General features: G+C 43.7%; 1 protein-coding gene across 1 annotated transcript in view; it reads left to right on the top strand.

Moving 5' to 3' along the window:
• Window positions 1-12,735, top strand: part of ERO1A (endoplasmic reticulum oxidoreductase 1 alpha) — an 86,944-nt gene that overhangs the window by 55,809 nt on the left and 18,400 nt on the right. The window contains exons 8-11 of the mRNA XM_077463722.1: window positions 6,031-6,077; window positions 6,214-6,225; window positions 8,737-8,763; window positions 10,143-10,235. Of these exons, the coding sequence (XP_077319848.1) occupies window positions 6,031-6,077; window positions 6,214-6,225; window positions 8,737-8,763; window positions 10,143-10,235 (179 nt within the window). The remainder of the gene's footprint in view (window positions 1-6,030; window positions 6,078-6,213; window positions 6,226-8,736; window positions 8,764-10,142; window positions 10,236-12,735) is intronic.

Here is a 12,735-nt window from a genome sequence, read left to right on the forward strand (position 1 = left end):
CCCACAACTAGAGCTTTCTTTTGGTGGTATTTGATCACCTCTGCGGTTTTAATTTTTTTGCGCTATAAATAAGACCAACAATTTTGAAAAAAAAAAACACTTTTTTTACTTTTGCGTTTGACACATTTAAAACATTTTTAAGACCGGTGACAATTATACAGCAATCAGTGCTATAAAAATGCACTGATTACTGTATCAGTGTCACTGGCAGGGAAGGGGTTAACACTAGGGGTGATCAATGGGGTTAATTTTGTTCCCTCGTGTGTGTTCTAACTGTAGAGGGAATGGGACTGACTAGAAGGAGACAGACATCGGTGTTCCTAGTTAGTATGAACACACAATCGGTCTCCTCTCCCCTGCTTACACACGCAGATCCCAATTCTCGCTCTGTCGCGAGCAATCGCGGGTGCCTGGCAGTCATCGCGGCTGCCGGGCACTTGCGCCGGCGACGAGCCTGAGCCAACCTGCCACAGTAATAAGAAAAACATTTTTAAACGCGCCCCGTCCTGCCGATCTCGCGTGCAGAAGCGAATGCATGAGTCGGAAATCTTCTTTTCTGCAGAGCCACCAGCATTTGAGGTTCTCTTCCCCTTTTAAGCAGCACTAGTGCTGTATTGATTTTGTACTTCTAAATATTAGTGCGTTTTTGTTCAGCATGACCTCGGCTCTAAGCTTTGTTGTTTATTTTTCTAGCTGGCATGGCCTTTAACTGTTTGCATATTCAAATGCGGGCCAAACCGTACATACAGCCTAGCAGTCTCATCCAAGTCAAACACAGCAGAAGTCAGAGGACATCTGAGACATGCAATGGAATGACACTCAGAATGTTCAAGGAATACAATATAAGGAGCGGAAAGCTTCCTCCGGCTGCTAATGCCAATAATGGACAGTGATGAAAAAACTGACGTCATTGTTGCAAGCAGCAAAAATTGGGCTTCCGTAGAGAACTACTAAACCTACTTCCCATGATGGGTGATGGTAGTCCTTCACCTAGACCGTTGGGTCCAGGAGGGTCTCTGAGTAAAGCTTTGGCCTTTTAGGTATGTGAGGTTCAGGGTGGGTTTACAATCTTCTCTTTTTTTTCTTTTTTTGACAACACACAACTTCTCCTGAAGCGCTAAAAACAAAACTACCTCGAAGGTCGGGCGCCAAAAAAAAGTATATACTCTTAAAAGGAGTTAAGAACAATACACTCGCCATCGCTGCTGGAGATCACCCTTGGGTGTGAAGGAAATTGTAGAAAACACACAACTTCTCCTGAAGCGCTTAGGGGGTGGACTTTGTCCACAGTATCAAATTGATAAACCAAAAAATAAATAAATTAAATTATAAAAAGCAATGTCTATGAGAAAAGACAATGTGTCATTGCGCTTTATGATCTAAAGTTTATTTGACCTGCAGGGTCTTCTAAAAGATCAAAAGTCGTAAATTCATAAAATTAGCCCTGGTAAGTACCAGCAACATCATAATAAAGAACCAGCTCCATGAGTGTCCCCATTCGGTATCATCGCAGCCTTCCTGGTACCCCTGCACAGGTGTTACGGATGGACCGGGCACCTTCAGCTGAGAGTTCTCTTTACAAGCATCTAGTGGGGGATCCAATGCACTTTACAGGGCTGGTTTGATTGTCACGTCTGGCAAGTAGGCTAACAAGTCAATGGTAGCAACTTTCAGCTCATGGAGCTGGTTCTTTAATATGATGTTGATTGTACTTGCCAGGGCTAGTTTTATGAATTTACGACTGTTAATCTTTTTTAGAAGACCCTGCAGGCCAAATAGACTTGGATCATAAAGCCTAAATAACACATTATTGTCTTGTCATAGCTATAGCTATATATATATATATATATATATATATATATATATATATATATATATATATATATATATATATATATATATATATATATATATATATATATATATATATATATATATATATATATAATTATAAAAAAAATTTAATTGGTTTCTCAATTTGTCACAGTGGACAAAGCCTATACCCTAAACGCATCAGTAGAAGTTGTGTTGTCTATAATTTCCTCCCCACCCAAGGTTGATCTCCAGCATCTATGGGCAGTGGATTGTTCTTAACCCCTTTTTAAGAACCCTTTCACACTGAGGTGCTTTTCAGGCGTTTTAACGCAAAAAAATAGCGCCTCTCAAGCCACCCCAGTGTGAAAGCCCGAGTGCTTTCACACTGGGGAGGTGCACTTGCAGGACGGGGAAAAAAAATGCTGCAAGCAGCATCTTTGGGGCGGAGCGGGGTGAGTACGCCGCTCCTCCACCACCCCTGCCCATTGAAATTAATGAGCAGCGCTACACGGGTGCTATTTAACCCTTTCTTCGGCTGCTAGCGGTATAAAAACGCCCCGCTAGCGGCCGAAGAGCACTAAAACTAGCAACGCTTTACTGGTAACGTCCGCACCACCAGTGGGAAAGGAGTCTAAGAGTATAAACTTTCACTGGCACCTGACCTTCTTTAATGTAGTTTTTTGTTCAACTCGGCAGCTGAACGAGCTGCTGTACTAACAATCTAGTGTTAGTACAGTGAGCTCCCCTGCTGTTCTATTATGTTCTGATGGGGACATACCGGTCCGTGCTGAATTTAATGCCGATCAGCTGACCCTTTTGACAGATTCTGGCCGAACTAGCTTCTGTCAGACTGGCTGCAGTACACACAAGCCAAATGTCGCCTGACATTCGCCCCGTGTGCACAGGGCTTTAGGCATGGTGTTGGGTTCATTCAAAGAAAGCCTAGCACACAGGCTGAACGTCGGGTTACATCGACCAGTTCAATAATAACCAGACAACATTCGGCCTGTATGTATGGCAGCTGTTCAGCCAGCTTCTGATGAAGGGGCGTGACCAAAAAAGTCTGCCGATCAGTGCTCTCAGCCAATGGCTGAGAGCGCTGACCGGAAGCTATGATCGGAGCCGCTATACTAACAACCTGCTGTGTTGACTGAAAAAAAAAATGGTGTGTACCAGGCTTAACAGTAAGCCCTGATGCCAGGCCCAGCTAGCCAGAGCTCTTTGTGGAATCCCCTAACAATAGCTGGAGGCTATGGATTAGCTATTGTCTGTGGAGGGACGCCTGTGCTGGATTCATTGGTCTAGCTACCTGAAACGCCTGGAGATTTAAAGTGACACTAAGCACAACCTCCTGCCTGCATGCCTGAGCTATGGGCAGATGGATTCCAGGAGCCATGGCCAGAAATGCTAGGGGTGGGTGTTTGTGTTTTATTTTTATTTATTTATTTATTTATTTTTTTTTTGTGATTTCTCAGCAAAATAAAGCAAGGAGACCTGGATAGATGAGGGTTTTTTTTTTGTGTTTGTTTTAAATAACCTGCAAGGCAGAGGCATAATGAGCTTGTATTCACTGCATACTAGCTCATTATTAAATACTCGCCTTAGCACAAGGCCTCGACATCTGATCCTGGTCCACGCCGAGGGAGCTGACAGGTTCCCTCAGCATTTCTTCTGGGTATCGCGGTGCTGTGAGTGGTCAAAGCCCCGATTAGGTCACTCCCGCGCATGTGTGCGGGAGTCTTCTTCCCGGCAAGGACCGGCAGCATCTTCTGGACCTGCAGCCGGGCCTTCATGACGCATGCGCCACTGACGTCAGCTGCTGCATGCAAAGTAAATTTCTCCTAAACCATCAAGTAAGCCTTTATTATTAAAAAAAAAAAAAAAATGTATACGACCACTTTAAAGTGGAGGGCCACCCATAAAAAAATAAAAATGCATTAATAGTCTTAAAAAAATAAAAATAAATAAAAATAAAAATCCTGCTGGAAGGAGCCATCAGAAGATGGGGACTCTGTAGTCATAAAGGGATGGACATGGTCAGCAACAATACTCAGGTAGGCCGTGGCATTTAAATGATGCTCAATTGGTACTAAGGGGCCCAAAGTGTGCCAAGAAAATAATCCCCCCCCCACCATTACACCACCACCACCAGCCTGAACTGGTGATGCAAAGCAGGCTGGACCCATGCTTACATGTTTATTCTAAATTCTGACACAGCTGAAATCGAGACCAGGCAACGTCTTTCCAGTTTTCTATTGGCCAATTTTGATGATCCTGTGTGAAGTGTAGCCTCGGTTTCCTGATCTTGGCTGACAGGAGGGGCACCCGGCTTCAAGGTTGGATGTGTTGTGCGTTCAGAGATGTTGTTCTGCATACCTTGGATGTAACGAGTGGTTATTTGAGTTACTGTTGCCTTTCTATCATCTCAAACCAGTCTACCCATTCTCCTCTGACATCAACGAGGCATTTTTGCAGAGGAGAGGTGAAAATGTGATGTGCACAGCCTGTCAAAGAAAACCCTGCGCATGGCACACCCCTAAACCTCGCACTCTGTATGCAGCGCACTTCTCAACCCTTCACTTTTGTACGCAGGATGCCTCTGAACTCTGGACATAATGCACTCTGGGTATTTTTTGCGCCTTTAGAACCTCCCACTGTTTGCACTGCAACGTGGATCAGTGTTCAATGCAGTTAAGGGGGGTTGAGGGGAGGGGCTTTGTTGTTTTTCTGCACCTATTCTCTAAAGGGGAAAAATGCCCTGGGTAAATATGCAGATACAACCAGCCCTTTGAGGGCAGCCCTAATGCTGATGCGGCCTGCGATGAAATTGCATTTGACACGCCTGCCTCTAGTATGAAATCTACAAAGCCATGAGAAGAAAAATGGGGATTAAAGCCCAGGACCTCCCTACTGCAAGGACTTAAAGGGGTTTCATGTTTTTTCACCTTTAATGCATCCTATGCATGAAGGTTAAAAACGCCGGTGAGAATGCATGGACTCAGGACTCAGAAACAGCCACAGGACTCCAGAAGATGAGGGAAAACTAACTGCACAGTGGAGGCGATTATGATATGTCTAGTTAAAAATAAAACCCAAACCTTTTTTGTTACTTTCATTCAGCAATAGTGTTATCGTGAATACAAGCAGATTGTGTTTTCTAATATTTACAATGTACGTTAATTTTAAGAACATTAATAATTGCAGCTTGATGAAATGATCATATCTAGTGTTTGATTAAGGAAATTATAGTGAAAAATAAGTTTTACATACAAGTTAACAATTAGCCAACTGCAGTACATTGCATTCTTTTGTGTAACTGGAGAGGGGATGGGGAGAGACTGACGGTGCAGCCACTTCCTCTTCCCGAAATCATCAGATGGACAAAGACTTCAGTTTAGCCACAACAGAGGTACACTTTTTTTTTTTTTCATTGTGCAAAGATTGTGGAAGTTCCAGGAATGTTGTGTAATTGAGCACAAATGTGTCCAGTATTCTTATCTGTACTAAGACCTTCATCACCTCTGGCCTGTACTAGTTTTGTGAACACGCAGTTTACCTAACCCCCTGTTACAAAAATGAGTGCCCAGCTAGCCATAGGAAATACATTTTTTTTAACCCCAGCGCCAGCCTGTACATTGACGGCAGGCACCTAAAATGGCTACCCATATGTAGAAAATAAGCCCCCGTTCTCACTAGTGTGATTTGTCATGCGTCTGCCGTCAACGCAGTGGAAATCAAATTCATTCACATCAATCCAACACGGGGCAGCGAGATTTTCGAAAAAATTACAGGCGCTTCTTTTGGCACTGCATAGTGCGATATTGGCTCCATAGACTTCAATTGGAGTGCATTAAAAAATAAAATGCATTAAGCCCAGGAGGTGCCAACTGACGCTGTGCGGGATACCACATGTAATTTGTACAGGAATCGCAGGGTGTGATTTTGAGCCATGGAGTTGTACGATTCAAATCGCACTGCATTTGCACAGACTCTCGTGTGTGTGGTCATTTTTAAAATTGGCAAAAAAAATACTTCTTTCTTTCTAAAAATTATTTTAGAAATCTAGGGCTGGCACCTAACTGCTTATCAAATTGTAGAAATTATACGGATTAAAAAAATAAAGATAGACCGCTAATTAGTTATATTGATAGACAACATATTAGGAATATGACTTGGATACTCGCCTTAGTTAATGATATCTCTGTTGCTTTGCAGGCCAAAAGCAGTGAAACGGCCGCTGAATCCTCTGGCTTCAGGGCGAGGTAAGCTAAAAAGTCATTTCAGTAAAGGGGATATGACCCGCTAAGCCCCAGGCATGGTTTAAGAAATTGATTTGTCATCTGATGCTAGCAGTGAACAATAGAGACTAAATGTACATTTCTTATTTTTTTCTTTTAGGTGAAAATGAAGGTAAGGGGAAAAACCCATCCATTTTATATCGTAGCCCTTTCCAGGTAATGATTCATCATCTTGTATGCTGTCACTTGAGTAGTCCAGCCCACTCTTGTTCTTGGGTTGTGGGTTGTGGTCCACCAATTACTGTGCTATGGTAAGATACCAAGTATATATTTTATTTACTGCTTGGAACAGTTTCAGGTGGACAGGTTAAGCTAGCGTTTGTCGTGAATGCAGCTGCATAAAAACACACTCTGTTTAGAGGTGCACCGATTAGAAATTTTGGTAAAGAAAATGCTGGACGCACATGGCCTAAAACCAAAAATGATAGTGTAACATAAAAAAACAAAAAAAACAAATTATATATATATATATATATATATATATATATATATATATATATATATATATATATATATATATATATATATATATATATATATATATATATATATATATATATATATATAATTTCATGTTTGACTTTAATTATTATAAATAATTTTAAATATGAAATTGTCAGCCATTATCTGCCCCTTTTTTTAGAGCAAGGAAAGTTTAAGAAAAGTGCATCCCTTTTAAATTCTATGCATGTCTTCTCCACACCAAAAAGCACCTCCCTATTGAAAATGTAGCAAGAACTCATCAATGCACCTGTGTTGCTGTTTTGATGCGTTTGAGTCATATGACCTGTGGAAAAACGCACTATAAGCACAGTAAAATTACGTCAAAATTGCATGCGTTTTCAGTGCCATTATTGGCATCTTTTTTTTTTTTTTTTTTTCTTTTTCTTTTTCGGCAAAATGCTGAAAACACAATTTTTTGGCTGATATGTTTCAGCGCACCTCTAAACCTGTGTTGCTTAGATGGTTGTCATCTGAATTATTGTCCCAATTGGAAGATTTGGGGTCCATTCACACCAGATGTGGTGGGACTGTGCTGGGCGGTTATTCCAGTGCAGATTCACCACGTCACAAGGCAAAATGCCTGGTCTCCTGTGTGCCCGGTTCAAACTACTGGGTTGTTGTGTTGGTGTGTGTGGGGCATAATGCACTAAAAGGCTGCGCCGATACTGGTATCTGTGCCAATGATTCCCAGCTGCGGCTACCGCCACCTTGTAGTCCCAGGACGGTTGAGTTGGTACCACCAGGGGTCTTCCTAGAGCGGGCCTCCTGACCAAACTGAGCAACGGGGGGGGCACGCCCTTAGTCAGGGAGAGAGAACTTTCTAGAAGAACCACCATCTCTGCAGCACTCCACCAATCAGGTCTGTATGGTGGAGTGGCCAGATGGAAGCCCATCTTCAGTAAAAGGCAAACGACGGCCTGCTTGGAGTTTGCCAAACGGCACCTGAAGGACTCGCGGACCATGAGAAACCAAATTCTTTGGTTTGATGAAATGGAGATTGAACTCTTTTTGGCCTGAATGGCACGTGTCATGTCTGGAGGAAAGCAGGCACCGCTAATCACCTAGCCAATACATCCCTACAATGAAGCATGATGGTGACCGCATCATGCTGTGGGGGTGTTTTCCAGCTGCAGGAATTGGGAGACTTCATATTTACCTCCATCCTGAATAGAGACTTCCTTGATGAAAAACTGCTCCAGAGCGCACTGGACCTCAGACTGGGGCGAAAGTTCATCTTCCAACAGGACAACGACCCTAAGCACACAGCCAAGATGAGTGGCTACGGGACAACTTTGTGACTGTCCTTAAGTGGTCCAGACTTGAACCCGATTGAACATCTCTGGAGAGATCTGAAAATGGCTGTGTACCGACGCTCCTCATCCAACCTGAAGGAGCTTGAGAGGTCCTGCAAAGAAGAATGGGAGAAACTGCTCAAAAATAGGTGTGCCAAGATTGTAGCGTCATACTCGGAGACTTGTGGCTGTAATTGGTGCCAAAGGTGCTTCAGGAAAGTATTGAGCAAAGGCTGTGAATACTTGTGTACATAGGATAATTTTTTTTTTTTTTATTTTTTTTTCATGTGGTCATTATGGGGTATTGTTTGTAGAATTTTTTTTTTTTTTTTTTTAGGACCACAAAGGTATCAGTAATTTGGTATCAGCAAGTACTTGAGCACAATTGATCGGTACTTGTACTATCCAGTAAAAAAGGTATCTGTGCACCCCTATACCGTGCTTCCTTTTTTTATTTATTTTTCATTTATTTAATAAAATGTATAGCTCACTCACAATGTGACCAATTGAGCTTCATGAAATGTCTGAGACAACAAAAATTAACAGTACAGTGATCCTGCCGGACCTCATCGTACACCAACCTCTGCATTATAATGCAGCGGCTGATGTGGATGAACCCTCATCCTCAAATCCTGTTCTAGCGGCAACCTGGATTTGGGTTTTCCATAAGTTTCATTTCTTTACCAGTAGTCCCCAAGACAAATGTCTTAATGAAACAGCCATGAGAACCTGACAGGTGTACTAACCCTTCCCCCCTGGTAGATATATACTTTAACGAAAAATATCTACATTCTAATTAATGTTTGCTTTTCCTTTTTCTTTTCCAGAGGCCATGTTCTATAACTGGCTGGAAGGTATGTGATATCATTTTTTTTATTTATTTTTTTTATTTCCCACTAATGATTAAATGTTCAGCATATATATCCAGTGAAATCCAATCTTTATTATTTTTCTGGCAATAACATAGTGCGGGCAGGTTTCTGCCAGTCACAGGCTGTGTCCTGCCCCTCCAGCCTGAGTCTTAGAATAAGAGGGAGGTGAAACCTCCATCGATCTACATTTAGCATCCCAACCCCATTGTGTTTTTTAGCTGGTTAGTGGGCATATAGGAGGAGGGATGGGCCTGTCATTTACCACTGTGTATATGCCCACAGGTGACTCTATAGTCACATGGGCTGCTCAGATGTGATAGGGAGGAAATGCTCAACATAGAAACAATGAAAACTGAGCATGTGCAGAGCTGCCACCACTCCTCTGCAAATACTCCAATACTTTAATATTAGGACTGGACTTGCCTGTCCAGGGATCCCGTGATGTTGGCACACTAGAAAATGTTTTATTTGGCTCTTGGGTGCTGCCGCCACCATTCCTTCACAGCCAGTTCCCTACTGCGCATGCTTGAAGGGCGCTGCACTTTATGAATAGGCGGCGGCGGGGGAAGGAGTAGGGGCACCACAAAAGGTGCCAGATGTGGCAGTGGAGGAGGCGAGGAAGCAAACAGAGCTTCCCCTTGTGTGAAGCGCTACTTTAAACCAGAAGTAAACCCTTAGATTTAACCGTTTCAAAAATGTTACATTTCAGCACGTGCCGGGAATGTAACTGTCACATTGGTTGTGCTCTCAACCAAACTGTCGAACCATCCAATGGCTAGTGTCATAACTGATCACATGTGCAGTTGCAGATCAGAGGCCAAGATGGCAGCTTCCTTGGCTGAAAAACGATAGGAGGGTTTACTTCCACATAAGAGCCATTCTCCCTTAGCATGTCATAGCTGATGGTGAAGGTGGTTGGGCACACCCTGCATGCTTCTTGTTGATTTTTGCATTGTTGTTAAAGCGGACGGGGGGGGCGGTATCAGAGAAAACAAATAATCTTAGGCGTCTGGTATGGGGGGGATTATATCACTTGTACATTGGCAGCTCTCCAATCATCCAAAAGAACATTGTTATAGGGTGCATTGGAGATCTAAATAGTTCATCAGAAAAGATATGTTTCTTTTCTTTTTTGGCTGGACTTTTTATACTCTCAGGCTGCATTGTGATGTCACAGCATCACTGCCTTGTTAACATTAGACTGGCCAGACTATGACAGGAAAGCCCCTGTATTGCCCAAAGGGACCAGTGGGATGGGCAATTGGTTGTTATGAGGAAAACGCTTTAACATTCCTTTTTTTTATATTTTAGCTTGAATGTGCTATTTTATTTTTGCAGCTGAATTTGTACTTTTTTTGTAGGTCTGTGTGTTGAGAAAAGAGCATTCTATAGACTGATATCTGGGTTACATGCAAGCATCAACATTCACCTCAGTGCAAGATATCTATTACAAGGTATGGAAGATTTACTTTCCTTGCTTACTTAAAGTGATATTGAAGTCTGTTTTTTGTTTAATAATAATTTTATTTGCCCACTCTGTGCAGTGGATTTGCACAGACCACACCAGATACTCCTCCTCTTCTGCTGTGTGTCCATTTAAAAACTGAGCTGTGGCCTGGCCCCGTCCTGCCACACCTTACTCTTCATACAGACTGACTTTGACAGCAGCAGGAGACAATGGCGCTGTGCTGTTGTCTCAGCCAATGAGGAGGGGAGGCCCAGCCAGCCGAGTGTCTCATGCAAGGTCGCTGGGTCTAGAGGGGGCTCAGATATTGAGGGGGCTGAGGGTGGCCTCCTGCACACAGAAGGCTTTTTATCTTCATGCATAGAATGCATGAAGATAAAAACCTTCTGACTTTATAATCACTTTTAAAGTCTTTATTATTTAAAAAATAAATTGTTGTTATACTTACCTGCTCTGTGTATTTAATTTTGCACAGAGCAGCCCCAATCTCCCTCCTGCCTCCTACCTACTCCCTCACCAAGCAGCTTGCTATGGGGGCACGTGAGGCGAGCCGCTGCTCTGTGTCCATTCAGACATGAAACTGTGGCTCAGCCCCACCCCTCTCTCTTCATGGGTTCACTGACTTGACAACAGCAGAAGCCGTTGGCACCTGCTGTCTCAGCCAATGAAGAAGAGTCCCCGGACAGCCGAGGCTCTCGTGCAACATCGCTGAACCAAGATGGGGGGCTGCACATGAGTTTTTTTTTTTTTCCTATCTTAATGCATAGAATGCATCAAATTAATAAAAAAAAAAAAAAAAAAAAACTTCTGTCTTTTTAGAACAACTCTAAAGTTCTTCATTGGCTCGTCCTCCATTGCAGTTCCACCCACCGTTGGATTTTTGCTGGTTGCCTGTGTGTGGAATCTTCCTCCAACTTCTCTAGACTCTCGCTCTCTCTCGACCGTACATAGTCAAAGTCTAGAAATATGGAGGGGGGGGGGGTTCCAGTCATCAGTGACTAATGCCGTGACCATGTGGTCCCTGCATCCTGAGACCTTTTTTTGGCAATCTGCCGTCATTGGGGAATCTACTGAATTCCCAGTTCTACTACAACAAGTTGGACAGGTGAGTTCCATTGGCAATGGGGGTAGATGCACTGGTAACAGCTTAAGGACCAGTTCTCTCTAATTGGTGCCTTCCCTCTGTTTCTACTGTTGCATCTTTTGCAAAGAATACAGGTGGTAACCAGGATAATGGTTTTAGCTGAATTAGCCCAATAGGGCTTCATACACTGACAAAGTGAATCTTGTGGGAGAGGCTCCTTGGTCATGTCTGGTCCAGCCAGACTTGATGGTCTTGGGTCCTGTATGTCCGCACTGTTGAGCGCCTGGAAGCCAGTTTCGGGGAGCTTCAATTACAGGACTTGGGAATCTTTTATGCCTGGGGTAAAGCCAGGACGTGGCACCTGCAGAAATATTTTGAATGGGAGTTTTTTCCTTTCTCCAATCGGGAAGGGAAGTGAGATCATTAAGGGTAAGATGCTGCATTTGTCCCCCCATGCCTCTAAAACTGAGAACCGAGCAATGAAACACTGCCAATTGCTCAGTTCTCACAGCTCCCTGAGCAGAGAGGTCAGTCACCGCTGTCTGCTCTGCCCCCTGCTCGCTCAGTGGAGCGCTGGGCAGCGCAGATGGTGGGAATGATCATCTCGGGCACTCAGCAGCTCACTGAGAGGCTGAGCTGGGTACTGGTACAGGCATGTGGGTGGATCCCGACTTTATTATTGAAATCTAGCCTGAGCCTGGACCGGTTCTGTGACGTCAGCCGACAGCGGGCTTCAGAGCGCTGTCTGCTGAAAAAACGGGTCACGGGAGTGCAAAACGAGCTGCAGGCCTGCAATCCACGGAACAAAGGAACAGTGAAACCTCCTTTATTGGCTACATAGAAGGTAAGGGCCCTTTGATCCACCGGAGTGAATCTGGTCCACCTGTCAGTTTTTTGTCAGGTGCACCCAATCTGACCCTCTACTCTCCTCTATGGAACAGCGGGTGTCAACTGACTTGTCCATTGACACCTGCCAGCATCCAATCTGATCCTGCCTGCTAAAAAACAGATGTATGTCTGGCGGATCAGATGACAGTTGGGTGTAAACACAGGTGGTCTGTTTACATCCATCCATAGAGACCAGGCTGTGTCTGTGCCAACTCTGAATAAGTGCCTGCTGGGACCCTCAAACCCTCCACAATATAGTTACATAGTTATTAAGGTTGAATAAAGACACCAGTCCATCCAGTTCAACCTGAGTGAGGTGTCTACAACTGTCCCTATCCCTGTACATTGCACACTCGCATCCATCCCTACCCTCAAGGAGCCCACAATCCAAGGTCCCCATTCATATACTAGGGCCAATTTTGGACAGAAGCCAATTAACCTACCAGCATGTCTTTGGAGTGTGGGAGGAAACCGGATTACCTGGAGGAAACCCACGCAGGCACAGGGAGAACATGCA

Source organism: Lithobates pipiens, unplaced genomic scaffold (assembly GCF_037356315.1).
Source record: "Lithobates pipiens isolate NorthernLeopardFrog02 unplaced genomic scaffold, aLitPip1_a1.2 Scaffold_30, whole genome shotgun sequence".
Lineage (NCBI taxonomy): Eukaryota > Metazoa > Chordata > Amphibia > Anura > Ranidae > Lithobates > Lithobates pipiens.